The sequence below is a fragment of the Phialemonium atrogriseum genome (genome assembly GCF_030411735.1).
Source record: "Phialemonium atrogriseum strain 8032-3 unplaced genomic scaffold QBC33scaffold_15, whole genome shotgun sequence".
Lineage (NCBI taxonomy): Eukaryota > Fungi > Ascomycota > Sordariomycetes > Cephalothecales > Cephalothecaceae > Phialemonium > Phialemonium atrogriseum.
Window position 1 is genome coordinate 110,898 of NW_026848152.1, and position 27,933 is coordinate 138,830.

The following is a 27,933-nucleotide window of genomic DNA, read 5'->3' on the forward strand; positions in this document are numbered from 1 at the left end:
CACGGGGGCGTACATGGGTGGTTGGCTTCATGGCTAGTTTTGACGACTCATGTATGTATGTTTAGGGAATCATGAATGGGGTTTACCAGTAGAAACCCCGCGGATAGATACCATTACTTTTTGATGACACGGAACGACGAGCGCCTAACTCCTAACTTTTTTTGGGGTCGTCGTCGTCCTCCTCATCTGCTTCATCACGTGGAAGTCGCATTCCCATCATGCTCAGGAGGTTTCCCGCGGGACCGGCCATCCCGGCCTGGCCCTTGAAGCTCTCCAGCAGATTCTTGGCCAAATTGTAGTCCAGGTCGACTGCTTCATCCCCGCTTGCCTCGTCTTCTTCCTCGGCCACGCCGGTTTGCGGCTGCGCTCGGGAGGGCTGGTCATTGAGGGCGGCAGGCTTCTTCGGCTTCGGATCCAAGTCCAAAGCACCATGTTGGTTTAGCTCGGACTCCATCTGCGCCATGAGTTGCCTAATCTCTTCATCCTCGTCATCGACTTCGCGACCGGCTTCTGGGGGTTTGGTCTCGGTAGCTTTCTCTTTACCCTTCTGTGACCTCTCGCCGTCCGGGGGAAGCCCCATCATCTCCCGCATCATGTTGGCGAACTGCTCCTCGTCAAAGCTGACCTCCTTGTCTTCGTCCTCGCTATCTTCCTCTTCCTCGTCATCGTCATCGTCGTCTTCATCATCATCTTGGTCCATCTCGTCAATTTCGGCCCCTTCAACGCCAGCCTGCTCGTCGTTAAGAAAAGCCTCGAATCTCGAAACTATCTTCCTCAGGTCAGCCTCAGTGCCAGCATCACCAAAGCTGGGCTGGGCATCCGGTTGCAGTTCCCCGCCACGTTTGCCCTCCAGTTCCCGCTCGAAATCCTCGAAGTTGATGTCTAGCCAGGAGTCGTCGTCCTCTCGATCGACGTCTTTCCAGGCATGCATGTCCGCGTCAGTCGGCAGCACCGAGTCGCCGTCGTCCTCGAGATCTTCAAGGACAAGTGCCACCTCCCGCGCAACGCGATTGTTACTCTTGTGCGCGATTCTTGCGAGCATTTCGAAGCCGCATGTCACCTTCATGCCCATCTCCAGCTGGGACAACCTCTTCCGAGCCTCCTCGGAGCCATCGGCCGCATCGGTCTCGGCCGACCGTATCAGCGACGTCCACACGGGCGGCGGCTCGAACCGTTGAGACCTTAACTGCGCAAAGAGCACTTTAGTGAAGCGGACGCTTACTGTGACGAAGTCGGCTGGCGGGAACACGAGAGACGGGGAGCCCGAAACAAGGGGCTTCAGTGCCAGGGGGTCGCGAAGGTAAAAGGCTTCGGTAGCTGGCGCAATGGACTTCGGGCGATCATGTAAGATGTACGCCAACTTCCTGGGAATCGTCACCCGCGAATGGTGAAGCGAGCCCGCAATTTGGCGAGGATACTTCTCCAGGCGGTAGAAAGCTTCGGCTTCAATGAAGGTTGAGTGTATTGGGCAGTCGGGCTTCGATTCTATAGTCCTGATCGCTTCTGGTAACGACAACGACTTGCTGCTGGACCCCGCGTCGTCCCCGACAGGGATGATGCGCAGCTTGCCATCGTGGATCCAAACCCGGTTGCTGTCGATCTCGGGATTAAGCCATTTGGGCAAGACATTGGCAGCCTCAACCAGGAGAAATTCCCCGTCATTATCAGAGACGCGAATCCATAGATCGTTAAAGGATCTGGAGAGCTCTCGGAGTAAGTGGACAATCAGCCACTCGTCCTCGACGCAGTCGCCGTAGTCAGTCGTTCCATGCAAGTACAACAAACCTGAACCTTTGGTTAGCAAATATCCTAATATCCTAATAACCTGTCTGTTGCTTTGAGTTCGAGGCTACCTTTGTCGGTTTTGGTTTGCAAAGAAAACGCCTCTCGCTGCCAGATGTAGTCTCTTGTAAGCTCATCCGACAAGCGCACAGCTTCCTTCCGTACGGCCTCGAGTCTGAAAAGTGTTTTCCGAGCGTCCGTCTCGTCCGTCTTAGGGATACTTCCGAGTATGAAGAGCATATAATCGACACAGTTCTCCGGCAGCTGCCTCTGAAAGCCGTCAAAGCCATCGTCCCCGGGCCTGAGCTCTTCCTTGTCTTCATCCATTACCGAAATGTTGATCGAAGTTGCCACTGCCGCACTCTAGACCCGTCTCGTGCCCTTTTAGCTTTCAATTTCTTCAAGACGACTTCGTCAGGGCATGGAACTGATGGGAGTGGCAAGCCTGATCCGCTAACTCAATATCTACGTGGAATATTTTGATACATCCATATCCATATAGAAATCTAGGTAATTATCAAGCAGTGAGGCTGAGATCGTTCTATCGGGGTTTCTTTGTCGTAACTGCCTAGTGTGGCACGCCCCACTCTCCCTGACGTAAACGGCAAGTCCAACTGGAAGCTTTGAGCATATAGTGGTCCTTAAGGTGCCAAATGACACTTTCAGTAGCGTGTTTCTCCACCATCGCGCCTCCCAAATCGCGTTGGATGTTTTGCGCGTTTCGTTTGTTCTGCGACTTACACCAGACCACCAGCCCACCAAACAGACCACAACACCGCAACCAGGAACGCGGATTCCCGACCAAATCGCCCTACTAAGCGCCAGATAGGTAACCAAGATGCCTGGCCGAACAGTCAGCAATCTTGGAGCAGGGCCGTCAAGGAAGAGGCCTCGTCGCGTTACTGATGCTGATGGGGAAGGAGTCGACGAGGAGATCGTCCATGTGCAACAGGCGAGCTCTGGCTTGCGTCACGATGCCGTATGTAGCTCTCATTTCTCGTTCTTCTCTCGTGCCAGCATTGTTTTGCTAATGTGCTTCGCCAGCGTAAACGGGCGCGCACGTCCACGGCTGCCTCCAGTAAAGACCTCGAAGAAGCCCTGCGAGAAACGACACCAGTTTCCTCATCGGAGAGCGACGATGATATCCCGATGGAAGACGACGAAATACCCGAACATGGGGGTTCGCCATCCAAGACACAATACGACGAGCTCAGAGACAACGACTTCAAGCATCTCGAGCACGAAGCAGCCGACGATCAGCGTGCCACTCAGAAGATTCGCTTCCGGCCAAACAGGCTCGGGGACAACGCCGTGTCAGATAACGGCATCATCGAGAGCATCACCTGCATCAACTTCATGTGCCATGAGCGCCTGCACTGCGAGCTCGGGCCCCTGCTGAACTTTATCGTCGGAGAGAACGGTAGCGGCAAGAGTGCCATCCTCACGGCCATCACTCTCTGCCTCGGCGGGAAGGCAAGCTCGACCAACCGTGGTGGCAGCCTAAAGAGTTTCGTCAAGGAAGGGCGGGATCGCGCCATCTTGAGTGTCAAGATTAAGAACCAGGGAGTGGACGGATACAAACAGGACGTCTATGGCGATTCCATCATTGTCGAACGCTATTTCTCCCGGGCTAGCGGCAGCGGGTTCAAGATCAAGAGCGCAACAGGCCAGATCATCTCGACCAAGAAGCAGGAGGTTGACGAAATCTCGGAGTACTACTGCCTGCAGGTGGACAACCCCCTGAACGTTCTCTCCCAGGATAATGCCAGGCAGTTCCTCAACGCTGCGTCTGCATCCCAGAAGTACAAGTTCTTCATCGAAGGCGTGCAACTCGAGCAACTAGACAGGGACTACCGCCTCGTCTCTGAGTATCTGGAGTCGAGCGAGGAGAAGGTCCCTCTTCAGGAAGAGAGAGTCGAGCTGGCAAAGAAGGACTGGGAGAAGGCCAAACGCCTCTCAGAGACGGTCCAGAACCAGCAAAATGCCCGCCGACGTTTCCGTCTCCTGACAAGCCAGTTGGCCTGGTCCCAGGTCTCGGACGAGGAGAAACGCCTTGCGGAGCGCGACCAGAACATACTGGAAATTGATGCCAAGGTTGCCGACACCGAGAGGGCCATTGAAGGGAAGGCCCAACTCTTGGCGCAAGAGGACGAAACGATTGCTCGCGCCCAGGCAGCTGCTGTCGAAGCCCAGGAGGACGAAGGCCTGTACCAGTCACAGGTGGATGCGGCCGACGAGGAGTTCCAGGCGGCGAAGAAGATGCTTGAGCAGTTACACACCGATGAGCGAAGTGCCCACTCCGAGCTGAAGACCGCCGCCAACAAAGTTCAGGACCTGGAGCAGAAGATCGAGGTAGAGCAGCAGCGCCTGGAGAATTCTAATGGCGATGCCCTTACCCGCAAGAGAGAGGACCTTGCGAACGCGAAGGAAAGGGAGGAGGCGATCAACCGGGAGATTGCGGACAACAGACAGTTGCTGCCGACGCTGGAGGGAAAGCACAAAGAAGCCAAGCGAAGCGTGGCTGAGATAACTCAATCCGTGGAACGCAAGCGAGACGAGATATCGAACGTGGAAAGCAAGATCCATCGTTTTCGGCAGGGCCAGGGGTCGAAATACGATGCGTACGAACCCCGCGTCCCCAATCTACTCTCCATGATTGCTGCGGATAACAGCTTCGAGAACAAACCCGTTGGACCACTTGGCACTCACATTCAACTACTCAATCCCATCTGGTCATCGATCCTGGAGCAGACGATTGGGGCGAACCTCAACGCCTTCATCGTAACGAGCCGGCACGACCACAAAATTCTGCAGGCCATGATGAATCGTGCGGGCGTCAGGAATTGCCCTATTCTCATTGGCAATCGTCACACTCTCAACACCGATGGAAAGGAACCAGACCCTTCATTCGACACCATCCTCCGAGTCTTGAAGTTCGATAATCAGCTGGTGCGGGACCAGATGATCATCAACAATGCCATCGAGCAAGTCATTCTGATCGCCGACAGGATCAAGGCTGAGGATGTCATGTTCAGTGGGCCTGCACCAAGAAACGTCATGGCGTGCTTGTCTCTTCATGATGGCAAGCGTGGCGAAGGCCTCCGGCTCACCAACAAGGGCGGCAGTAATTACGGGACGACTACCGTGACGCCAAACCCCAATTTGCGGCCCCGTATGAAGACGGACTCGGACTCCCAGCTTTCGATCCTGAAGGAAACGTTGGAGCAACTGGGGAACGAACTTCGGGAACTTGAAACGCAAAAGCGCCGATTGCAGCAAGATGCGCATCGGTGTCAATTAGATATCACCCAGCATGGACAGAAGAAGAAGACTCTGGAGCACAACCTTAGAAAGGCCCAGGTTGAGATCGAGACTATCGAGGTCGAGCTGGACGGCTTCGACGGCGTTGATGGCCGATTGCAGGGCTTCCAAGAGCAGCTCGAGCAGGCCAAGAAGGATCAAGAACACCATGGAAGGCAGTACGGTGATCTTGTCGTCAAGAAGCAGAATCAGAATAAGGAAGTGGAGGCTAGCAAGGAAAAGCTGAGGGCGGAGCGGACTCAGAAAAAAGACTATGAAGCGCGAGTTGACAAGGCGATGAAGAAGGTCAACAGGTTGACTCAGCTGCGCGGCATCACCCTCACCGAGAAGAACGAAGCTCATGCCGAACTCGACATGCTCAAAGACGATAGGATACGTGCCGAAGACAAACGCAACCGGCAAGCCGCTCGGCTCGTCGAATTCATCCAGATGGCGGAACAGGTTTCACCGCAACGCGTGCATATCGCCGAGAATGAGACGTACCAGAGCGTCGAGAAGGCACACGCGGCGCTGAAGGTGCAGCTTGAGGCGGCGCAAAAGGAAAGAGGCATGACCGACGCTGAAGTTTACGATTACGCCGTCAAGACCAAGGCTGCCCATGATCAGATGCGGCACGACCTGAAGACGATCAAGGATGTGAACCAGAGCTTGAAAAACACGCTGACGAAGCGTCTACACAAGTGGCGAACATTCCAGCGCTACATCTCGGCGCACTCGCGCGCCAACTTCATTTACCTCCTGAGCGAGCGAGGATTCAGAGGCAAGCTCATGCTCGACCACAAGCAAAAGAGGCTCGCTATCCAGGTGGAGCCGGACAAGACGGAGAAGAGGGCTGCGGGCCGCAACACCAAGACACTGTCGGGCGGCGAGAAGTCGTTCTCATCCATATGCCTGCTTCTCTCGATCTGGGAGGCCATGGGATCGCCACTCCGCTGCCTGGACGAATTCGACGTCTTCATGGACAACGTCAACAGAGCGATCAGCACTAATATGCTGGTAAGTCTCGCCCAGATTACGCCTGCCTTGTATCTTGACCGCGGGTGCCGTTTCTGACATTTTGCAGATTTCCGCTGCCCGCCGTTCCGTCGGTCGACAGTATCTCCTAATCACCCCTAATGCCATCGAAGGCCGCGCCACGCTCGACCGGGATGTCAAAATCATTCGGTATGTAATTTCTATGCTTCCTTCTCTCCGAACCTAAGACAACTGCTAAACAGATTGCTTCTAGACTGACCGACCCCCGTCAACGAAGGCTGGTCGATCACTGATATACCGGCGGTACCGTTTGTTTGCTGTAGCTTGTTTGCTGTAGCTTGTCCATATTTCATGTTCGTCTATTGTTTAAATAGAGAGCTTCAAAGGCCTTGGGTGTTTGGAGCTAGGTTGATCTGGAAGAGGAGAGGCTTCGTCTATTTGGGACTCTACATCTCCTTCCCGAAGCCCCCCTCTAAGGCAGAGGAGAGGGCTTCTTGTTTATTAAGGATGGCTACGAAGCCGCGGTGACGACGATAGATGTCCTTGTCGACAAAATTATACCCGCTGGGAGATAGTCGCTCTATTCAATATACAGAATGCTGTAGTATACACTTATACAGGGTGGGGGCAGGGAATTCCCGTGTCCCCTTATCTATCTAACTGCAGCAAAACGCGGGTTCTGCTCTACCCAGCCAGCTGTTCTATACAGGCATGCCCTTGCTCCTCAACACATTAATGCCAGCGCTGGCGGTGAACCCCAACCACTGGCCGATGGACTTTACCGCGCCGCCAAGGTCGTTCGCCTCGCTAAACCGCCGCCGCAGGAACTCCCTCGTGTCCTGGAAGTCGGGGGACTGGTCGTTGGTCATGAACAGCTCGGAGGCAGTGTATATGGCGGACAGCGATGCCCGCTTAGTGTACCACGAGGGGTCCACGGCGACGTCGCCGGCCAGGAACCAGATCTCGTCCGCCAGCATGGCAAGCTCCTTCAGCGAGGCGGGGACGTAGCTCGGCTGCGCCATGATCGCTAGGGCCTGCGATTTGCGTTAGTCACAGTCCGAAAAACATCTCATCTAGCGAACCTCCCCCCCCTCTCTGCCAGCGCCTTGCTCACTTAAGCCTAACGCGAAAGGGGTGGGGAGGTCTTTCGGGGAAGAGTATCCAGGGCCACACATACCTCCTGCAACCTCCCAACAACCTCCCTATTTCCCAGCAGCCGCTCCCAAGCCAGCGCCTCGGCCCTCTCCGCCGTGGACAGCAGGGCGCGCGCCTCGGCGGGGGCGAAGATGTCAGCGGCGCGCGCGGCGAGCGCGTCCCTCCGCGAGACGAGGTGCCAGCGCACGAGCCCGAAGGCGCCGTCGGGGACGATGGCGGAGCTGACGTCCAGGTAGCCGGCGTCGCGGGCGCCCAGGGCCAGGGCCTCGGCGCCGAAGCCGCGCGAGGGGACGTGCGCGTACGCGGCGGACAGGATGGCCGCCTCGGCGGCGCCGAAGGGGCCCGGGAGCGGCGGGTGGTCGTAGGAGTGGTAGGCGCGGTGGTGGTTGTGGCGGCGGCTGCGGGACGGGGACGGGGACGGGTGGGCGGGGATGGTTGCCGGTCGTTGGAGATGGGATAGGCGGCGGGACGGGGTCGGTGCCGCTGCCGCTGCCGCTGGAGGGGGTGGCATGGTGGCGCGCGGTCGGAGGGCCGGGCGAGGGGCGAGACGGAGCGCGGCGGCTCGGCTCGCTGCGGTGCAGCAGGTCGTTGGTGGACGCATGGTTGGGAGTGGTATGAGATCTGGAAATTGGAGGTTATGGGGTTCGCGGCTCGAGTTCCGGTTGGCAAGGAGTCGCAATTGAGGATTTAGCCTCCTGGTGCGGTATGTGAAGGCTACCTGCAGTAACTCCTGGGTGGTGATGGGCTGTAGGCGCAAATCCCCTTAATACCGGCGCCGAGTCATGTCATCTGTCAATGGCATGAAGCAGAGGGACCTAGAAGCTAGATGGAACCTATCACTGCACGATGCGGGCCCGGCCCGGCGTAGGTCACCAGCTTAGGTAGGGACTAAGATGTTCCGTTCCGACATCTGGGATTACCGTAAATAGGTACCTAGGTACCCCCAAAGTTGAACCACCACCATCGACCTCTTCCGTCGAGGAGCTAGGAAAAATCATTACAATGGCGACGCCGGTCTGGCTGGAGTATGGCGGGCAGGTTGCTTGAGCTGCGGCCTGGATCGCTAGTAATGCAGCAAGGAAGCTGGCTAATGCAAGGACTAAGGGAGGATCACTCAAGTTTGGGTGTGACACCCATCACGGTAGTAGGGCAGGATAATCATGAAAGTCCGCAACCAATAAGAAGGCAGACGGTTTCCTTGCTTGATCAGACATGACTTGGTTGTTATCATCAAGTCCCGCTTCATCCTTCTTCAGCCTGTACTATGTAGACAGACCCCTAGGAAGTGTAATTGGTTTGGATCGGAGGCCTGTTTCTCGGTTGTCGTTCAACCAGGCGACGAATGGAAGGCCCGGGGACGAAGATCCCTGTGATAAATGCGCCTCCAAACCTGCTGTACGCGCACACCATCAACCCCGGCCCATGACTCCGTATCGGACAAGGCTCTGGCAGCCCCCAAGGCTTCTATGAGAGCTGCCACTTGCTGGGCATAAATATGTTTCAACGAGTCAACAATTTCATCCCCGCGGGCCCGCTCTGTCCAACCAGGCCCCCAAAATGAAACCGGTGAATGGATGTGGCGGGTTAGGGTGCTGGCTTGTTGGTCCAGTCGTGGCTCCGTTACGCCAGCCCGATAACTCCAGATTACGAAGTATGAATGGACTTTGCACAGTACAGACAGGTACGTTATCCTCGGGGTTGGATGGGATTGGCCAGCTTGGCACTCAACCTGCTCGCGCTACGGCTGCGGTGTCACCAACTTGCGAGCCTCCGAGGCCAACAGTAACAGTGTCAGCACGGCACGCAGGGAGGGCAATGCAAATAAGTCCATGAGCGACCTTCATATCTTCGGCCTCGTTAAACAATCACATACCTATGTCGTAGTAGTAACAATATTCAGTGACCAGGACGCAGACACCTGAGTGCACTAATTCTCTCTATCTGATCATGCATCAGTAGAGCCGATCAACTTGGTCGGGGAGCCCCTGGTCAAGATAGATCCAATCCGTCCGAACGGGTATGCGGATCATTAATGTGGTAGATCCGGCAAGAGCCTTGATCGCATTTGCAAATCTAAAAATCCCTCCGGCATCACGACTTGGAGCTGGCCATGCAAAGGTCAAGGGGCCTTCCGAATCAGGTTCGCAGTGCATGTCCAGGGTCCACCTCCGTCATCGAAGATGGCTGTTCACTTGATGCACCTTCACTCTAGGATATTGACGGCCGACGCTTACAGGATATCGAGATGGGCACCTCGGGCTACTTTGACCAACCGGAAGATGATTGCATGGATTGGAGTGTGTCCACTTGGCCTGAAGGCTTGGTTCGCATTGGTTGCGACTCGAATGAGGGTGGTGGGGGATGTATAGGTATGTAGATGAGTTCTGAGATTTCGACAATTTTCCATGGTAATAGCCTCAAGAAACCAACCAACAACTCCTCCCCCATCCAAACGGTCTTGACTGGGGCGCCAACTGAGAGGATCAAGCGGCCGAGGTAGGGGTATTGTCAAGAAAGGAGCGGAGTGACCGATGGATGTACTGTAGGGGCGGGAGAGGGAACCCTGTCGTCTGCATCTGCAGGACCCCTATCACACTGGCAGGACTGGAGTCGAGCAACGATGAAAGGAGAAGACCCCGAGTTATCTGAGCTCATCCTCCCGCCCGAAAACAGGATAAGAGGGGAAAGAAAACGAGGCCCGGTCGTCGTGTCAAAGGGCTTCAGTAACTCGCTCTTTGTTGAAATCGCTATTAATTCCCATGATCAATGGCTGGAAGAGCCGCAGCCGAAGAGGTACGCAACCTAGGTAGTTAAGCGCTCTCGAGAGGTGGTGACTTGCTGGATTTGGGCTAGTCCGGATAGGGATGGTTGCGTTATTATTTTAGTAGGTACCTTGGTAGGTAGGTACCTCTAGCCACCTCCAGGTTTAGTGCAGCGCAGCTGGCTGGGTGGTTCATCAAGGTGTGACTTGCAACTGCAAGGCAACAAGGCTGCTAAGTGAAAATAATTCGGTGAAAGGCAAGACATGCATAGTTGCGCACACGAGGTACTAACTCCACCCGCACTCCGTGCCTGCCAATTGTCCACTAGCAACGGTGGTAACGGCGGGTGATAACGGTGGGCATATCTGGACCACCCATATACATGCGATGGCCGCCTTGGTCCTTCGGCATTGCGATGCCCCTTTCGCGACGAGGCCAGGAAGATCGAGACGCTGCACTGCTTCCATCCTGGGCCATTCTTGAAGGGCCAGCTAGAAGGGAGATCTACGGGGAATTGGGAAGTATCTGAAGCCTCTAGAACGTCCATCACATCAAGCCAGGTGCCTCAACGCAAGGTACGAAGTACAGTACCTACGCTTCATTGCGGACTGCCTGAGAAGTAAAAACCGGCACCGTCCACTCCAGCCAATTGGACGCACGGATACCTATCGGATACTTAGCAAGCGAAGCAATGGTATGTACCCTTAAGGTAACGCACGTTACTGCTCGGTCTGCTCGGTCTCCTATCTTTCCTGGCCAGGGCCGATGCCAGCTGGCAGCCACGCTGCTTCCACCTGGCATAATACCGTACCTGCAGTCACGTCCCGCGTCAAGGCTGGATGGAGTACCCTAGGCTAGCGCTTATCCGTCGCTCCCTCCTTGCAACTTGCAAACCAGAACCATCAATCGAGCAAACGTCACCCTCGAAAAATTCTACCACGCATTCCATCCGAGACTGAATTTCCAGGTTACTGTTTTGATTTTTATCTCGCGGCGCGTTGAATCGAAAACCCCCATTTCACTAGCACCAGCCCGCGCGCCCCGCGATTTGCTGATCAGTGATCACCTACACGGATACCTTGTTGGCTTCCACTCACCCCAACCAAACCTGTGAGTACCTAACACGAACCTGGAACCTAACACCACCAACCCCACAGGTACTTTGCCATCAGTACCTCGCGCCTTCCCTGTCGAACCAAGGAAACGGGCCCGTCGTTGGTGCAGCCCACTCCTCCTAGCGGCCTAGGCGCAATCGTCGGCTTCCGATTCTTCCTGCTCCATCCAGTTCTGTTGACCTACGGAAACGCGTGTAGCTGACCTCACCTGTTGTTCCCCAAGGTCCCCCAGGACAACCTACCTTACGTCCCCATCGCTGCTGTTACAGACGCCTGCTTCAAGCACCAATCTCCATCCATCCCACCCGAAAACGTCCCCCCTCTATCAGGCGGCTAAGTTTGGGGGAAGAAGTAGGAATTTTTTTCCGATTCCCATATCATGGGTAAGTCCAACATCAACCTCTTGTGTCAAGTCCCTCCATCCTCTCCATCCTCTCATCAGCTCAGCGAGCCATTCTCCCTCCCCTCTACACTCATCCGAGTCAGTATTTCATACTTCTTCTCAAGCCTAAGACCCCAATCACACGACATCCAATCTACCTGTTCCGGTGTCGCGAGCATTGTCCAAATGCCTCGATGACGTGTTACCACCTCTTGTAACCCCCCAAGACGTTTCCCCCCCCATCTCGATATTCCTTCCATGCCTACCTATCTCCTTACCTTAGCTACTACGTCCATACGTTCCACCATCTCTTGTGCTTCAAGCCCCTTCTTCCCTCGCATCGCCTTGCCCCATCCTGCCGCATTGCATATTGTCTCCTGCACCGGTACTAGTACTTGCGCGGTCGCTGCCTTGTCCTGTCTCGCCTCGTCTTGCCGCATCTCCTTCCTACATACCACATACATTAGGCGCCCCCTCTTCTGTCCTGTCCTTTGCATTGCCTCTGATCCACTCACTTTCCCTCCACCCCCGCCGCAACCCCCCCATCGCTGTTTCCCCAAATAATTACCACACTTGCTTGATTGATCTCAACCTCCACCCCATCCATTATCAGTACCAGCGGCCCCGTCCTCCCCTCAATCTTTTCTACCCTTGTTTGGAGCCCCGTCTAACTTTACCCTCTTCTCAGCAGACACAGGAGACACATATCGCCCGGTAAGTTATCTCAATACTGGCCCTTTACCAGCCCTCTCCTTTTGGATATGGCCTCACCTGCCCGCCGACATTCGGCATAACACAACGTTCTCTTCAACCCACCTCCTCATGGTGTTGCCAGCGGAGATTCCTTCGTTGTAACTTTCCTAGGTGTCGGCGGGTGGGCGGTAGCGAAAGACTCCTAAGCTAGATGCGAGTTGAACCTTTCAAGGTTCTTCGGCGTCCGGCGCCACCGAGGATTTCGAACACAAGCCCGTTCCCAGTTCCATTTACTTTCTATCTTCTCTGCCCAACTCCACATGCTGTTGAACGCGAGGCAGAATTCTTCACGAATCTGTCACTGTGTTGCTCAGATACCAGTTGCAATCTCAGTCGATATCGACACCATTTCCCATGACGTGGCTAGCTACTAACAGCTCACAGCGTGAGAGGTCTCGCTCTCCGAACAGGCGAGCACGTTCGCGAAGCCCCAACGCCCGCCGGTCGTACTCTCCTCGGGACAGGTCTCGGAGTCGCCATCGGCCGCGCAGGAGTAGGTCTCCCATGACAGGACAGGGTGCCCCTGCAGGAGGACCAGGTTCAGCATACGGCGGATCTCAGAATCGATCATACGACGACCGCAGTGCGCACAGGGAACAGAACATGAGCAACATTCGGGAGACGTCGCAGCAGGATCGCCGCGTCTACGTCGGCAACCTCTCCTACGACGTCAAATGGCATCATCTCAAGGACTTTATGAGACAAGGTATGTGTCTGCGAAGTACGGGACGCCTGAGCTTGCCATGGAGCTGACGTGAGACTACCGCTGCAGCTGGAGAAGTGCTCTATGCCGACGTTTTGCTACTTCCAAATGGAATGTCGAAGGTGGGCGTTTACTAGTGACTTTTGGCTGGTTCCTTTGTTTTCTTCTTCTTTTTGGCTCTCCTTCCCTTGGTCACCTTGATGGAATCGTTGGATTGACGGATTGGGACGCTGTCCGGGAACTTGTAGGGATGCGGGTAAGTGCATATGACTCCCCCGAGATGTGGACGTACGGCTGACCAACCCTCGTTCAGAATTGTGGAATATGCTACGAGGGACCAAGCCCAGAACGCCGTCGCGACACTCAGCAACCAGAACCTGATGGGCAGACTTGTCTACGTTAGGGAGGCAAGTTGCTCTCACCGACCTAGGCTCTGAAACCAATTTACTTATTCTTCGTTAGGATCGCGAGGCCGAACCTCGATTTGGACCACCGTCGGGCGGCGCCGGGCGCGGCGGCTTCATGGGCGGCCCAGGAGGTGGCCCAGGAGGCGGCTATGGCGGCGGCGGCGGCGGATTCAACGCCGGAATGGCAGGCCAAGGTGGCCGGCAAATCTACGTCTCCAACGTTTGTTCCACCCGTCCCCCATTCCTGGACCCTGGGCGAGAAGGACCTTAATATTAACCCGATGGCCGCAGCTCCCTTATACTGTAGGTTGGCAAGACCTAAAGGACCTCTTCAGACAAGCTGGTAAGAAATTCCGTCCTCTAATCTGGGCTTAAATACTTGCGACTTCTTTGCTGACGCCAACTCTCGCAGTCCGTACCGGTTCGGTCATCCGAGCCGATGTCCACGTCGGACCAGATGGTCGACCTAAGGGCTCTGGGATCGTGGTTTTCGAGGCCGCCGATGACGCGCGCAACGCGATCCAACAGTTCAACGGTTATGACTGGCAGGGCCGCATGCTCGAGGTCCGCGAGGACCGGTTCGCTAACCCCGCTATGGGCGGAGGGTACGGCGGGCGTGGAGGCTTTGGAGGTGGACGAGGCGGTGGCTTTGGTGGAGGCTACGGTCGCGGTGGCTTTGGCGGTGGCCGTGGCGGATTTGGTGGAGGCTACGGCCGCGGAGGATACGGCGGTGCCGGTCCCGGCGTCGGTCCTGGTGTTGGTCCCGGCGCTGGTCCTGGCGGCTTTGAAGCCGGGCCTGCCGCGTCGGCACCACCCAACCCCTTCACAGACTTCGCCACGTCTGGTACAGAGAAGAACGAGACCATCTACGTCCGAAATGTAAGTCTTGTCATTCGCGAAGTCGGGCCATTGTCGGCTGCTAACCGTGGCACAGCTCCCCTGGTCCACTAGTAACGAAGACCTTGTTGAGCTCTTCTCTACCATCGGCAAGGTTGAGCAGGCCGAGATCCAGTACGAGCCGAGCGGCCGATCCCGCGGCACGGGCGTTGTTAGATTCGACGGCGCCGACACAGCGGAAACGGCAATCACGAAATTCCAGGGGTACCAATACGGTGGTCGTCCCCTCGGTCTCAGCTTCGTCAAGTATATCACGCCTGGCGTAGCGGGTGACATGATGGATACCGATCCCCACGGTGGCCTGACGCAAGACCAAATCATGTAAAGGTCAACCCGGTTCGACGACTGAGACGGCCGAGAACCTCGCGAACGATCGCGGCAAACACCCGCCCTACATTAATACCTGCCCAGCCGGCCCATCCTCCCCGGAGGCCTTGGGCCCAAAAGCTTTTCGACTACTCGTGCTTCTCTGTGTCTTATTTCCTTTTTTTTTTTTTTTTTTCCCCGTGCTTTCTCAAAAACCTCCACCGAGGTCAATATCCTTCCTGGCACTCAACTGAGATCCCAAAGACAGAACAGCAAAGAGCTTGTTCACTCATCCACTCGGCGATGGCTGGGCTGGATAATACCTACTGCCGTCTTTGTAATGCCTCGGGGTATTACCGCGGAGGATAATCTAGGTTGGCCGGATGGGTTCTCGGGCCGTCGGTGATACCGACTGGCCATCGACTCTTTCCTCGACCAGTCGGCAATGCTCGCGAAGGTGAAGGACAGAAAACGGAGCAAGAAAAAAGAAGGTTTCGATTTTGATTTCCGTCCGACGCGTTTCTTAAAATTGGTACTCGAGAAAATGGAAAATCGGAGGGCTTTATCTAGAATGTACAGTCGAATAGCATCTGATTCTCCAGCCGATGGTGGCGTTCGATGGATGGCATCGGACTTGGTAGGGCTGCGCGCGAGTGTGAGTGCGGGGTGGGTGAGTTGTCCGAAGCGTAGGACTGGACGTTTTGGCGGTGACGGCGTGATTGGCGTGATGGACGTTATGGGCGTTAGGGTTATACGGCACACACCGCCCCGAACGGCGTGGGCTGAGCAAGTCTCGGTACCATGAGCTATGGCCCTGCCGCCGGACTAGGTGTGGCCGTGTGATGATTTGTTATTCAGGGGCTGGGCTGGGCTGGACGACCCCCCAACGCGTTGGCCAGCTGGTTCGGCTGTCGGGTTGGACGGCCTCCTGGATGGAACAACCCCGATCCTCCATGCTGCCCCGACCGTGGACCTCCCGGAACTCGAGAGAAGCGTTGGGCCACAAGGGATTCAAGAATCGGACACGGATAGCTGCATCGAGGATCATCACCAGGGGAAGAAATAGCATCCTTCAGCCGGGCATTTGCATGGCGGAGGTACATTTGATCGGTCCCTTCTCGGGTGCCATCCAGGTTGGTTAATAAGCCTGGCGTTGTCCCGTATAAATAGAGGACAACGTCATACTGGCTCGGCCCATATTCTCTCTCCGTTGCTGTTCACTTTAGTTCCAACGTGCTGCTGTTTGCCTTGACCGTTACGTAGAGGGAACCCGAGGTGGACGAGGTGGTCTCCGTAGTAATGGTCGCAATGCCTAGGTACCTAGATGTTTTATATATATATATCCCAGTTGGAGGGGGGAGGGCTTGTTTGGTGCGCAGCAACACCTTCGACATAACGTTCCATGCCAGCTCTCAAACCATCACCCAGCGCATATTGCTTCCCACCCAAGACCATGTGGAATATGTCTGAACAGCAAACTAACCAGTCAACTAGTCACATACCCAACTTAAGGCCAGGATTAGAGTCAGAAGACTGCTGACCATGATTGCTCCTGAATCCACACGCAGTCATAGGGTAGAATGAGAGCCTTGCTGGGTAGCCATACTTAACGCAGTTGCCTCTTCGAAGCTGATCTGTAACATTTTCCCATAAGCAACCAGGGGATCACTGATGCATGAGATAATCTCTTTGGAAGCTCCTGTGCTGCCAGTCACTCACAGCTGATAAACAACGAGCGAGAGAGAAAGTACCGTCTAATCGAGGGTCCGCTAAGGAGTGCGAAGAAAGGCCAAAGCCGCCAACGATATATGACCCAGAAGCGAAGGAACCGGCATCTTCCAGCTCGCCCCAGTTAACTCGACCACGCAGTCTCTCTCGGCAGGACCGACGAGGCATCGGAGGCCAGGGGACACGATAGCTGCGACGACGATCCATCCCATCAGAAACCGAACAAGGGTTGCTTCTGCTCCTGTTCCAGCCCTTGAGAGTCGGTCAGCATGTGCGAACTGCGATTCTATCGGTGCTCGTGCGGGACGCGGTGGACGGCGCACAAGAAGCTGTCGAGCTGCGACAGCCCCGAGCCGGCGGTTAGGTGTCCCGAGAGTCTCTGCATGTATGTGGGGAGCCCCCGAAAGCCGCAGAAGGGGGAGTGCGAGCTGTGCAGGAAGCTGCGAGAGGCTCTCGAGAGTATGGACGATGATCGAGGCGACGGAGAAGGCAAGGGGGAGTCGACGGGGGGGACGAGCTGATGGAGGCAGGGAAAGGGGGTCGGGATATGGTCTTATTGGGATGGAGGAATAGGGAGTGAGGTTGGTAGGTTGAGGATGGTGGTCAAGATGAATATAACATTGCACCCCGTGGACAGAGTCAAATAGCGAGATTGCAGCATTGGTCGATGATATTCACAGCTGAGGAGGCGTGGCCCCCTTTTCCCAGAGCAACAACGTGTTGTCTCGATTTCCGATACTTCTCTCATTGGAGTGATGTCGTGTCTAGGTTATGAGAGAGTTATCGTGAAATATAGACGCCTAGACGGTTCGTTTGACAAATCGTATCATCGATATCATCATAACCATCCCTCCAGACTAGATCGCATCTCGACATGTCTTTACCGGCGAGCACTAATTCCAACCCGGAACCCTCCGAAGATTCCTCGGCTTGCTGAGACCTTGCTTGTGGGAGGGTCTGAAAAGCCGTGTAGGGCCTCTTCGCTCCGGCGGTATAGGAGGCGAACAGCCCCATTTCACTCCTAGAGATGCCGAGTCCGCTTTTCCCAAGTATATCCAGAGTGGTATCTTCCAAACATTTGGAACGAAAAGAGGTCGGAGACCACTCAATTATTGAATGGCCACCATCGAAGTTGTCCCAGCTCCCCCCACCTTCTTCCTCTTCGCCTTTGCTTTCCTCTTGGTCCGGTCCCGCGGCTTCAGAGCCATCATCCCCGCCTTGCAGACCTCGGCGTACCGCGCGTAGAAGGCGTCCAGAGCATCGGGCTCAACCAGAGTCGACAGACTAATCTTCTTGGCTCGGTTTTCCTTCGACTTGCCATTTGTTGCCCGGATGACCAGAGGTAGTGGCGTTTCGGGATGCAGGTCTGCGAGGGGATCCGATTCCGAGGGAGTGGCTGCTTCTTGGTCGTGGGTGTCTGGTCGCATGTTAGACTACTAGCCCTGCTAAATTGCGATAGATGAGTGCTCATACACCGCTTTTGAGTCAAGTAGACTACGCCGTGATCTGTGTTTTTCCTGGAACTGAAGAGCTCGCCTAGTTTGGCAAAGAACTTGCGCAAGACTGTTGTCAGCACATGGGCAAATGACCGGGATTGCGGCCGGACACGATTTACCTCATCATGACTGAGCAGTCCCATGGTGACCGGGCTTGAGAGAAAGGCAAACAGACTGAGTCACTGAAGTTCTGCAAGCCCAAGATGTTTGGCGGTTTGCCAGCAATTGCTCTGCCCCGCGGTTCGACTGACGTTAACAGCCCGAGTAGTGGGGAGTGGAGACCGCCAATGGAAACAATTTTTTATTCAGACTAGGGGCAATTCTTAGTGCGCTTTCAAGGGGTCCTTCTCCAACTGCCCCACCCTTGACTTTTTACCCATCAAAAAGTTATCAAAACGGACAACAGGAAATTTTGGTGCAGCTTGTTTGCCAAACCCAGTTGTTCATAAGATTAATTCAGGCTCGACCCTGGAGCTCTGCGACCATGCCGCCCCAACGAGAGAAGAAGCTGTCGCTACCTTCCAGTCTCCTCAAAGAAATCGGCATACAAGGTGAGACCCGTGGTTCTATCCCGCCCCACGCATATGCTTATATCAGGCGCAGCGCCGCACCAGGCATCTGGGAGGGGCAGAAGCCAAACTCAGTCGCGGAAAGATCGTCGCAAAACAGAAAGGTCGCAGAAGAAGCCCCATCGGAGCGATACGGCGAGGCACTCAAAGCCAGCGGGACCACCAGCTAGGGAGAGGAAGGGACCTGCCAACGGCAGTGGGAACCGGAATGTCCGACCTGTGCCAAGGAGGAAAACCCCAGAAGAGTCGGATCTGGAGGACGAGGACGAGGACGAGGAGACACAAGGCTTGACAGACACCGATGAGGATGAAGAGTCTTCAGGGGAGGAAGCCGAGGAACCCCAGGTTCGACAGCCGGCTGTGCCACGAGCGGTTCGCGAGAGGATTGCGCAGGACGATGCCGAGATTGCGGACCTCGAAAGGAAGCTCGGTCTGAAAGGGCGGAAGACACTACCCAAATCGTTCGACGAGGACGGTCTTGGCGATATATTAGCTGATATTGACGGGGTGGGCGGAGCCACCACTGAGAAAAAGAAACGGAAAGCCAAGGCCGATGAGTGGTTGGCCGAGAAGCGCAGGAAAGCCTCTAGAGGGCCTGCTGACGGCAACGGGGGTGAGGGCGAGGGAAAGGGCAATGGCGTGGACGACTTCGAGGGCTTCGGTGAGGAGGACGATGACGACCTAGACGAGTCTGGTAGTGATGATGGGTTGGACGAGTTAGACTCGGACGGGGCCGAGGACTTGGACGAGTCCTTATCCGGTTTCGATTCAGACGAAGAGGTACCAAGCGTGGCTCCAGCAAGGGTACGGGAAAATCCATATGTGGCGCCCACAACTGGCGTTACTGTTGCGAAATATGTTCCGCCGTCTCGCCGCCAAGGACCAGGGTCTGATGCCGAACTGGTGCAGCGTCTGCGCAGGCAGCTCCAGGGCTTGGTCAACCGAATCACGGAGTCGAATCTTCTAAGCATTATTGGGGACATCGAAAAGGTCTACCGCGAGCAACCCCGGCAACACGTCACGAGCATTCTTGTAGACCTGGTACTCGTCCAAGTCTGCGATCCCACCAGCCTCCCAGATACTCTCCTAATATTATCGGCCGGCTTCACAACCGCCCTCTTCAAGATTATCGGAATGGACTTCGGAGCCCAACTTGTTCAAGATGCCGCGGACCGATTCGACCAGTATTACAAGCGAGCTGTTTCTGCCCCTGATGAGGCGTCGAAGGAAACCTCCAATATCATTACATTCTTGGCCGAACTGTACAACTTCCAGCTGATAGGGTGTAATCTGATTTTCGATTACATCCGCCTTCTTCTGACCAACCTTTCCGAACTGGATGCCGAGCTACTACTCCGAATCATCCGCCTATCAGGCCATTCGCTTCGGCAAGACGACCCTTCATCGCTAAAGGATATCGTGGCGTTGATACGGCCGGCGGTTTCCAAGGTCGGCGAGGATAATATATCTGTCCGGACAAAGTTCATGATTGAGACGATCAATGACCTGAAAAACAACAGAATGAAGACGGGCCTAAACGCGTCCGCGATAGTATCTGAGCATACCATTCGCATGAAGAAGCTTCTTGGCTCCCTGAATACAAGGAAGCTTAAGTCTACCGAACCGCTCCGGATGGGCTTAAGCGACATACAGGATGCAGAGAAAAAGGGCAAATGGTGGCTTGTCGGTGCAAGTTGGGCTGGTAGGTCCAACCAAGTGAAAGCGGCAAGCAACTCTGAGGCCCAGACGGAGGGCGAAGACGGAGACAGTGATAGCGATAGTGATATCGTGATGGGTGGAGGGGATGGGGGTGCCCCCAACCTCGCCGAGCTGGCGCGCGAGCAGATGATGAACACAGACGTGCGACGGTCGATTTTCGTCGCCATCCTGTCCGCTACAGACTACGAGGACGCCTATGTCAGGCTGCGCAAGCTTCGTCTCAACAAGGACCGGCAACGGGAGATCGCAAACGTCATCCTACAATGCGCAGGGGCAGAGCAGCAGTACAACCCTTACTATACCCTCGTCGCAAAGCGACTGTGTTCCGACCGCAAAAACCGATGGTCCTTCCAGGACAGCCTGTGGAGGCTCTTCAGGAGATTGGGCGAGTCGATCTTCGGGGAGGAGGCCGAAGAGGTGGACGACGATGACACGATGGAGATGCGGCGGTTGGTCAACATCGCAAAGATGTACGGGATACTAGTTCAAGATGGCGCGCTCGGACTTGGCATCCTCAAGTGCCTAAGCCTACCTTACCTCCAGGCCAAGGCTCGGGCATTCGTAGAGGTTCTGCTCATTACAGCACTGCTGGAATGCTCCAAGGCCGAGAAGGCCGGTCAGGACGATACCGAAGCAACAATAGGGAGGATGGTGGCCAGCCTCAAGGACGCACCCGAGCTATCCAGGGGGCTGCAGTGGTTTATCAAGAAGGTCATACGGAAGTCGGACTTGGCAGGAAGTAAAGGGGACGCGAAGAAGCTCAAGAGTGCGTGCACAATGGCGGACAGGGCACTGGAGGCTATCCAGCGGGCAGAGGTTGTAGATGACGAATAGGCAAACCCACTCCGCGATGAAATCTGATACGGCAGCTTGGCCCGGCTGTTTAACGATGGAAGATAACGGGGAAGGTTGCTCCGGTTAACCGAAGGTGACGGCTGGTATCATCGGGTTTGCGGCTACCACCGGGAACTAACAGGCCTGTACTTGGCCATTTACGGCTAAGGGCCTGGCTGGGGGCGTTGTCGGAAGCCTCATATATTAGGCAACTCTCAGCTCCTGGCTTGTCACCGAGCTTAACTGTACTCCATAACTTTTTTCTGCTAGAAAGAGTTGACCTCATTCCCTCGATCGGCCCAACGAACCACCTTCATTGGTAGCCTACGACCGACATTCTTTGTCTTTCCTCGTCTCTTTCCGCTCACTTACACGCCGACAATGCTGTCAAGTAGGTTGATAGGACGGTCCGCCGTCAGGTCTGCTTTCAGGAAACAGTCAAGGTGAGCTAGCTTGGATTATCGTGGAAATCGCTCGATCGCTCATTGCGGCATAGCCTACCGTCAATTGCTTCCGTACCGCAATGGAGACGGACATACGCGACAGAATCTGGTCAGTCTCAATCTTCCTCTACGGCCCGCACAAGCTGACCTCCCGGGAACAGGCGAGAGGGATCTTGTCATCATTGGTGGAGGTGTCGGAGGATACGTCGCCGCCATCAAGGCGGGACAGGAAGGAATGAAAGTAGGTTCTACCCAAGAGAAAGAGGTGCCCCTGGTACTAGCAGCAGCAGTAGCAGCAATTAACGCTCTGGATAGGTTACATGCATTGAAAAGCGTGGCACTCTCGGCGGAACATGTCTGAATGTCGGGTGCATTCCCTCGAAATCTCTCCTCAACAACTCCCATCTCTACCACCAGATTCTGCATGACACAAAGAACCGAGGCATCGAGGTCGGCGATGTGAAGCTCAATCTCAAACAACTGATGAAGGCGAAGGACCAGTCCGTCACGGGCCTGACCAAGGGCGTCGAGTTCCTCTTGAAGAAGAATGGTGTCGAGTACATAAAGGGGACAGGCTCGTTCCAGGACGAGCACACGGTCAAGGTCCAGCTCAATGATGGTGGCGAGACGAGCATTGTTGGCAAGAATATCATCATCGCCACTGGCAGTGATGTAACCCCCTTCCCCGGCCTCCAGATCGACGAGAAGCGGGTTATCTCCAGCACTGGAGCTATCGCATTGGAGGCAGTGCCCGAGAAGATGACCGTCATCGGCGGTGGTATCATCGGTCTTGAGATGGCCTCGGTGTGGTCCAGGCTGGGCTCGAAAGTGACGGTTGTCGAATACCTGGACCAGATCGGCGGCCCGGGAATGGACACCGAGGTCGCCAAGGCAGCACAGAAGCTCCTGAAGAAGCAGGGTATCGACTTCAAGGTCGGCACCAAGGTTCTCACAGGCGACACGAGCGGCGAGAAGGTCACAGTTCAAGTTGAATCAGCGAAGGGTGGCAAGGCTGAATCGGTAAGTCGTTTCCATTCCCCCTATGAGGAGAAACGAATAAAGGAGTCTATATAAGCTGACCGAATATCGTCTGACAGCTCGACGCCGACGTTGTCCTCGTTGCCATCGGCCGCCGGCCATACACCGAAGGTCTCGGCATGGAGAACATTGGCCTCGAACTCGATGACCGTGGCCGTGTGATTATCGACTCGGAGTACCGGACCAAGATCCCTCACATTCGGTGCATCGGTGATGCGACTTTCGGACCCATGCTTGCGCACAAGGCTGAAGAGGAGGGGGTGGCTGCTGTCGAGTTCATCAAGAAGGGTTATGGCCACGTCAACTACGGCTGCATCCCCTCGGTCATGTACACACATCCCGAGGTCGCCTGGGTTGGACGGTCTGAGCAGGAGCTGAAGAAGGCGGGCGTTCCGTACAAGGTCGGCAACTTCCCGTTCAGCGCCAACTCGCGCGCAAAGACGAACCTCGACACGGACGGCTTCGTCAAGATGCTGGCCGACCCCGAGACCGACCGGCTGCTGGGTATCCACATTATCGGACCCAACGCGGGCGAGATGATTGCGGAAGGAACCCTGGCGCTGGAGTATGGTGCTTCGAGCGAGGACATCGCCCGCACGTGTCACGCGCACCCGACACTGGCGGAGGCGTTCAAGGAGGCGGCGATGGCGACGTACGGGAAGGCCATTCACTTTTAAGTGAAGCACGCATCTCTTATGTAATTGTACTGTAGGTTTGTTTCCTGGCTAGGTGGTTCTGGTAAATAGACATATCTGGGTGACATCAACCTGCTGCATCTACACCCGAACGAGGGGGAATCTTCCATTTCCTGTGCTCCAAACCGGGCTCCTTTGAAGCCGGGGAAAGCGCCGATTCACAGGGCAGGGGTGTGTGTTCTCATTCGTAACGCCCTGGATTCCCCTGATATTACGTTCATGAGTTCAGACATTCTCACGTCATCTAGATTATGAGATCCTGTGCTTGCTACAGGTTCACAACAAACTCGACGCTGCCCGGCACTCTTGGCCACCAACGCGATCCTCCATCCCGAGGCCCAACGCTGAAGGATACATCGCCCCAATACCGTGCTCCCCTGTTCCCCGGAGGATACGACCGACAGTCGGCTATCCTGCAGCCTAACTGCGGCTCGGGTTGGCATGGTCCATGGGCGAACGCGGGGAGACCTCCGTGCTGCAGGTTGACGATCTGGTGCGCGTTCTGGTATACATGGTAAGTCGTCGTCGGGGCCGGCTGGGTAAAGGGGCCAGCCGCGCCGTGGTGGTAGGGCCCGCCCGCAGGAGGGGAGCCGCAATCCCATGGCTGCGGGCAGGGGTACCACCTCGACGGCGCGCCGTTGTGTGACCTGCATGTCGGGTGAGTGAGGGAGGGTTTATGGGTCGGGGAGGAAGGATGGCAGGGCCAGGTGGGCCCTTACAGGGGGAACGCTAGCGGTCGACCTTGCTCTGGGCCTGTTGCGGGTGGTGAGTGATCCGTGGCGACTGACTGACCGAGGGTGTTGATGGGGATGCCGATACGTATCCCAATAATGTAAGACATCTTGTTGCGTAGCACAGGGTAGACTACGAGAGAATAATTCAGAGGGGGAGGTTAAGGAGGGGTTGGGCAGAGCCAAGTGGCCAAGAGACGCTGCATTTATACGGATTCCTCTTTCCAGTATTACCTGGCTTGTTTGCCCGCCTACCTAACCGTTGGGACGATGCTATGTATGCCATGCCACAAGACTGTCACCATGGGACCGCCTGTGACAACAGCGACGAAACATGGCTACGCAAACAACCTAGCCCTCTGGGCAACGGTCGGCCAACCCCAAAGCACCGGGCTTCTAATCTTTGTCGGGCTACCTAACGATGCCAAAATAATGATCGCCACTGGGTGAGAGGTGTTTGTTTTGATCAAGAGATATTCTATCAACCATCTTCATATATCGCATTGGTAACCCTAACCCCGAAAATGCATAATTATTATGCACCAGTTGTTCAAGCATTGAATTGGTCCTCGTCTACCGTAAGCCCCATCGTCATACGTAAGTAACCCTTGTAGGCACGTACGTGCATACCTACAGGCAGAGAGTACAGTGCCTGTCGCCGTATCAAACAGGCCATTTCTGGCACGGCCCTTACCACAACCCACAACTCCCGTCGTGTACGGATATAAAAGCTTCGATCCTCACCCCCTCGATGCTTTGTAGAACGGGAATCTGCGATTGTGATTTCGTCTCAATCGACCGACCGTGAACTTATCCGAACCGCGGTCAAATCATCTTTCTGTCTCTATGGCCTCGGCGGTTTTTATGGGGGAGCAGGACGGGAAGGGGAGGACGTACCCGCTGCTTCCGCGGAGGGAGATCGAGGCATTGATTGCAGAGGGCCGATCGATAGTGATTGTGGACCAGCACGTCTTGAAGGTTGATGGCTGGCTGAAGTACCACCCCGGTGGCGACAAAGCCATCGCACACATGGTTGGTCGAGATGCCACCGATGAAGTTACTGCGTTCGTGTGACCGCACCCGCACCCACGGCCATTGGAGGTCAACTTGATCATGGCAGCTAACAAGGAGCTTGTAGCCTCCACTCGCCAGAGGCACGGCAGATGATGGGCAGGTATCGCATCGGGCGCATCGAGGGCAGATGGAAGAACTTCCTACCCCCGATCCAGGGCGGCAGGTTCCGCCCCGCCAGTGAACCCGGCAGCGGTGGTGTGATCGATGAGACTCTGCCCGACGTAGCCAGCCAGACAACCTCGTCAAGCCACAGCAGTTCGCGCTCGGCGTCCCCCGTGTTCGATGTAGCCGATGCCACTTCAGGGCTGCACAGTCGCCGCCCCGGCGGGCCGACGCTTCGCCCGGAATCCGTGTCGTCTATTTCGTCGGTTGATGATGATAAGCCCTTCGACGGCATGAGCTATCTGGACTCGGAGACCAGGAAGGAGATCCGCCTGGACCTTGACAGATACCCTTCACTCGACGACGCCACCCAGGATGTCATCGTCCAAAAGTATCGCCTCTTGAACGCGAGGATTAAGGCTGAGGGTCTGTATGACTGCAACTACAGTGCCTACGCGATCGAAGTCTGCCGCTACTCTATGTTCTTCGGCCTCATGCTCCTCTTCCTGCGCTGGGGGTGGTATACCGCCAGCGGGTTCTTCCTGGGGGTATTCTGGCACCAGTTGGTCTTCACTGCCCATGACGCCGGACACATGGGCATCACGCACGACTTCCAGGTGGATACCGTCATCGGTATTATCATCGCCGACTTCCTTGGGGGCCTTTCTATTGGATGGTGGAAGAGGAATCATAATGTCCACCACATTGTGACCAATGCTCCAGAGCACGACCCCGACATCGAGCACATACCATTTTTCGCCATCTCGCACCGCTTCCTCCTCTCGCTGCGTTCGACATACTACGACAGGGTGATGCACGTCGATGCCGTGGCCAAGTTCTTCATCAAATTCCAGGCCTATCTATACTACGTCATCCTCCTCTTCGGACGGTTCAACCTCTATCGGCTCTCTTTGGAATTCTTGATCCTTGGTCAAGGCCCGAAGAAGGGTCCTGCATGGTGGCACCGGTGGCTTGAACTCACCGGACAGGTCTTCTTCTGGATATGGTTCGGGTACGGCATCGTCTACAAGACCATACCGACCGGGTGGGACCGGTTCGTGTTTATCATGGTCAGCCACATGGTGACCATGCCGCTGCACTGCCAGATCACCCTGTCCCACTTCGCCATGAGCACGGCCGACCTTGGCCCGGCCGAGTCGTTCCCGCAGAAGATGCTCCGCACGACCATGGACGTCGACTGCCCCCAGTGGCTGGATTTCTTCCACGGCGGCCTGCAGTTCCAGGCCATCCATCATCTCTACCCGCGCATCCCGAGACACAACCTCCGGAGGACCCAGAAGCTGGTCCAGGAGTTCTGCGACGAGGTGGGCATCCCGTATGCGCTTTACGGCTTCGTGGACGGGAATAAGGTAGTCATCGGGAAGCTGGCGGAGGTCTCGAGGCAGGCCGCCATCCTTGCCAAGTGCCAAAAGACTCTGGCGCAGAGCGACGACCCTCTCCATGCCCATCACCATTGACGGGGGGTCGTGGCTACCGCGTAGTCGATATCGCGAACCCACTGAGAGAGGTCCTGTGGCCACTCGTCGTCAGGGGTATCATACTCGAGTTGGGATTTTAATCGGGGCTACGTAGGGATAGATGATTAGCGATTCATGGGCAATACGTATATTTTGTGACATAATCCTCATAGTTGTTTGGTCTCGAGAGACTCGGGACGTTGATGAAGAGGGTGGGATTTAATGATAGATTTGCACTGCTTGATTACCGCGCACATTTCTCGCTCTCATGGCATAACCTCATAGCCGTTTAGTTAAAAGGCCCGGGGGCCCGAGCATCACTTCTCACCACCTAACTGTTGCCTCCCACGAGAATGGCAAGGCCCGACTTGGCAGGTGTTCCGGCGTGACTTTGTAATTTACGGTGGTACCAATATTGGAGAGCAATTGAATAACGTGGCTAGGTATACGGATTATATGTACGGTAAATACTACCTACCCACTCTATGTAGTTGACGCGTTGGCGAAGGGTACCGATATTATAAGGATGAAACACCAATGTAGTCTCTCTCCGAACGCTAGCTAGCCTCTAGATCCAAAGGCTGCCAGTGTGATCCCAGTACCCGGTTCAGCCATCCTCTCCACAGCCAGGACTAAGCCACGATAGATTTGGAATGAGATGGGGGGAAACGCGGACTATCCCACCCCTTCTCTCAGCAAGGTGTTGTTTCTGGCTTGCAGGTCGCTCGCTTCCGGGGACGTGACATCTGACGATCTGAGCCGCCCCCTGGGGACCAAACCCCTGCCATCGTCACCCTGAGCTCCGGTACATTGCATAATCCCAACTTGCTTTTTTTGCTCCTTCTCCGCGCACCCCGACGGAAGACACGGGGTGGAGGAAGTGAGTAGCGTGGGGGGGTTGGGCAACTCGCGCAAACAAACTCCTCAGTCGCGGCCCGAGCCCTCCCAAGAGAGACTCCATCAGCCGATGCCCAGGCCTTCGGTATTCGAAACAGGTTACGGGCATGTGTGGTCAGATGCAGGCCGGCAGGCAATCTTGTTTCCATCCCGCAGAGCTGGGACTTAACCATGCCTCTTAAGGATACAGGATGCACATAGATCGACACTAGAAGCCACACATATTCGCATGTAGATTGGCGGGCTGGGGGGTGTGGGAGAGCGTATCTTAGCAGCTTATCGTCATCCCCTCCCGGGGAAGAGAGCAAATAAATTGGGAAAAGAAAGCAGTGCCTCGCTCTGTCACAGGGGGCCGTTTCGAGTGAAATGTGTATAAGGCCTAGAACAATCCCCTCGTCTGGTGATGGGGGTATCAGACGAGATACTCTGCTCTCACAACCTTTGACTGGGCTGACTCTGAGTCAACCCCGAGAGTTAGTTCCTTCACCGTCTTCTTTGCCCCTCCCAGCTTCCACCGATCTCGACCGTGCTGCGCTCGGCCAAGCAGCCATCTCCCCAAGACGTCGTCTGA

The 27,933-nt window shown here is 55.6% G+C and overlaps 7 protein-coding genes across 7 annotated transcripts; 4 read left to right on the top strand and 3 right to left on the bottom strand.

The window, feature by feature from the left end:
- Nucleotides 1-9: 9 nt before the first annotated feature.
- Nucleotides 10-2,252, bottom strand: QBC33DRAFT_97562 (SGT1-domain-containing protein). Its single transcript, XM_060433219.1, has 2 exons — nucleotides 1,854-2,252; nucleotides 10-1,785 (listed from the first exon to the last, which is right to left on the bottom strand). Exons 1-2 carry the CDS (start codon nucleotides 2,107-2,109, stop codon nucleotides 152-154), a joined length of 1,890 nt encoding a protein of 629 aa, XP_060282612.1. The 5' UTR covers nucleotides 2,110-2,252; the 3' UTR covers nucleotides 10-151.
- A 208-nt stretch (nucleotides 2,253-2,460) lies between these two features.
- On the top strand, nucleotides 2,461-6,696 carry QBC33DRAFT_540896 (uncharacterized protein). Its single transcript, XM_060428110.1, has 4 exons — nucleotides 2,461-2,761; nucleotides 2,827-6,099; nucleotides 6,167-6,267; nucleotides 6,332-6,696. The coding sequence occupies exons 1-4, from the start codon at nucleotides 2,621-2,623 to the stop codon at nucleotides 6,369-6,371; spliced, it is 3,555 nt and encodes a 1,184-aa protein (XP_060282613.1). The 5' UTR covers nucleotides 2,461-2,620; the 3' UTR covers nucleotides 6,372-6,696.
- QBC33DRAFT_540897 (putative rpsU-divergently transcribed protein) lies at nucleotides 6,641-7,425 on the bottom strand. The gene is made up of 2 exons (XM_060428111.1): nucleotides 7,256-7,425; nucleotides 6,641-7,112 (listed from the first exon to the last, which is right to left on the bottom strand). The coding sequence occupies exon 2, from the start codon at nucleotides 7,098-7,100 to the stop codon at nucleotides 6,780-6,782; it is 321 nt and encodes a 106-aa protein (XP_060282614.1). The 5' UTR covers nucleotides 7,101-7,112; nucleotides 7,256-7,425; the 3' UTR covers nucleotides 6,641-6,779.
- Nucleotides 7,426-12,749: 5,324 nt separating this feature from the next.
- On the top strand, nucleotides 12,750-14,577 carry QBC33DRAFT_559721 (RNA recognition domain-protein; the record flags this gene model as incomplete). Its single annotated transcript, XM_060429994.1, has 8 exons — nucleotides 12,750-12,951; nucleotides 13,018-13,070; nucleotides 13,197-13,204; nucleotides 13,262-13,346; nucleotides 13,411-13,575; nucleotides 13,647-13,698; nucleotides 13,768-14,234; nucleotides 14,290-14,577. The coding sequence occupies 8 exons, from the start codon at nucleotides 12,750-12,752 to the stop codon at nucleotides 14,575-14,577; spliced, it is 1,320 nt and encodes a 439-aa protein (XP_060282615.1).
- Nucleotides 14,578-16,108: 1,531 nt separating this feature from the next.
- Nucleotides 16,109-16,924, top strand: QBC33DRAFT_97712 (uncharacterized protein). Its single transcript, XM_060433220.1, has one exon. The coding sequence runs from the start codon at nucleotides 16,556-16,558 to the stop codon at nucleotides 16,805-16,807; it is 252 nt and encodes an 83-aa protein (XP_060282616.1). The 5' UTR covers nucleotides 16,109-16,555; the 3' UTR covers nucleotides 16,808-16,924.
- A 471-nt stretch (nucleotides 16,925-17,395) lies between these two features.
- On the bottom strand, nucleotides 17,396-17,925 carry QBC33DRAFT_578770 (signal recognition particle subunit srp14; the record flags this gene model as incomplete). Its single annotated transcript, XM_060431091.1, has 3 exons — nucleotides 17,396-17,703; nucleotides 17,760-17,838; nucleotides 17,902-17,925. 3 exons carry the CDS (start codon nucleotides 17,923-17,925, stop codon nucleotides 17,396-17,398), a joined length of 411 nt encoding a protein of 136 aa, XP_060282617.1.
- Nucleotides 17,926-18,266: 341 nt separating this feature from the next.
- QBC33DRAFT_578771 (uncharacterized protein) lies at nucleotides 18,267-26,465 on the top strand (the record flags this gene model as incomplete). The annotated part of the gene is made up of 8 exons (XM_060431092.1): nucleotides 18,267-18,333; nucleotides 18,665-20,053; nucleotides 20,111-20,836; nucleotides 21,491-21,588; nucleotides 21,663-22,367; nucleotides 22,445-23,037; nucleotides 24,702-24,875; nucleotides 24,950-26,465. 8 exons carry the CDS (start codon nucleotides 18,267-18,269, stop codon nucleotides 26,463-26,465), a joined length of 5,268 nt encoding a protein of 1,755 aa, XP_060282618.1.
- Between the last annotated feature and the right edge of the window lie 1,468 nt (nucleotides 26,466-27,933).

Bases quoted from the DNA above. Each gene is read 5' to 3' on its own strand.
- QBC33DRAFT_97562 (XM_060433219.1), bottom strand. From the start codon at position 2,109: ATGGATGAAGACAAGGAAGAGCTCAGGCCCGGGGACGATGGCTTTGAC. The intron at 1,786-1,853 runs GTAGCCTCGAAC...CCAAAGGTTCAG, and splicing joins GCAAACCAAAACCGACAAAG to GTTTGTTGTACTTGCATGGA.
- QBC33DRAFT_540896 (XM_060428110.1), top strand. From the start codon at position 2,621: ATGCCTGGCCGAACAGTCAGCAATCTTGGAGCAGGGCCGTCAAGGAAG. The intron at 2,762-2,826 runs GTATGTAGCTCT...GTGCTTCGCCAG, and splicing joins CTGGCTTGCGTCACGATGCC to CGTAAACGGGCGCGCACGTC. The intron at 6,268-6,331 runs GTATGTAATTTC...GATTGCTTCTAG, and splicing joins CGGGATGTCAAAATCATTCG to ACTGACCGACCCCCGTCAAC.
- QBC33DRAFT_540897 (XM_060428111.1), bottom strand. From the start codon at position 7,100: ATGGCGCAGCCGAGCTACGTCCCCGCCTCGCTGAAGGAGCTTGCCATG.
- QBC33DRAFT_97712 (XM_060433220.1), top strand. From the start codon at position 16,556: ATGTGCGAACTGCGATTCTATCGGTGCTCGTGCGGGACGCGGTGGACG.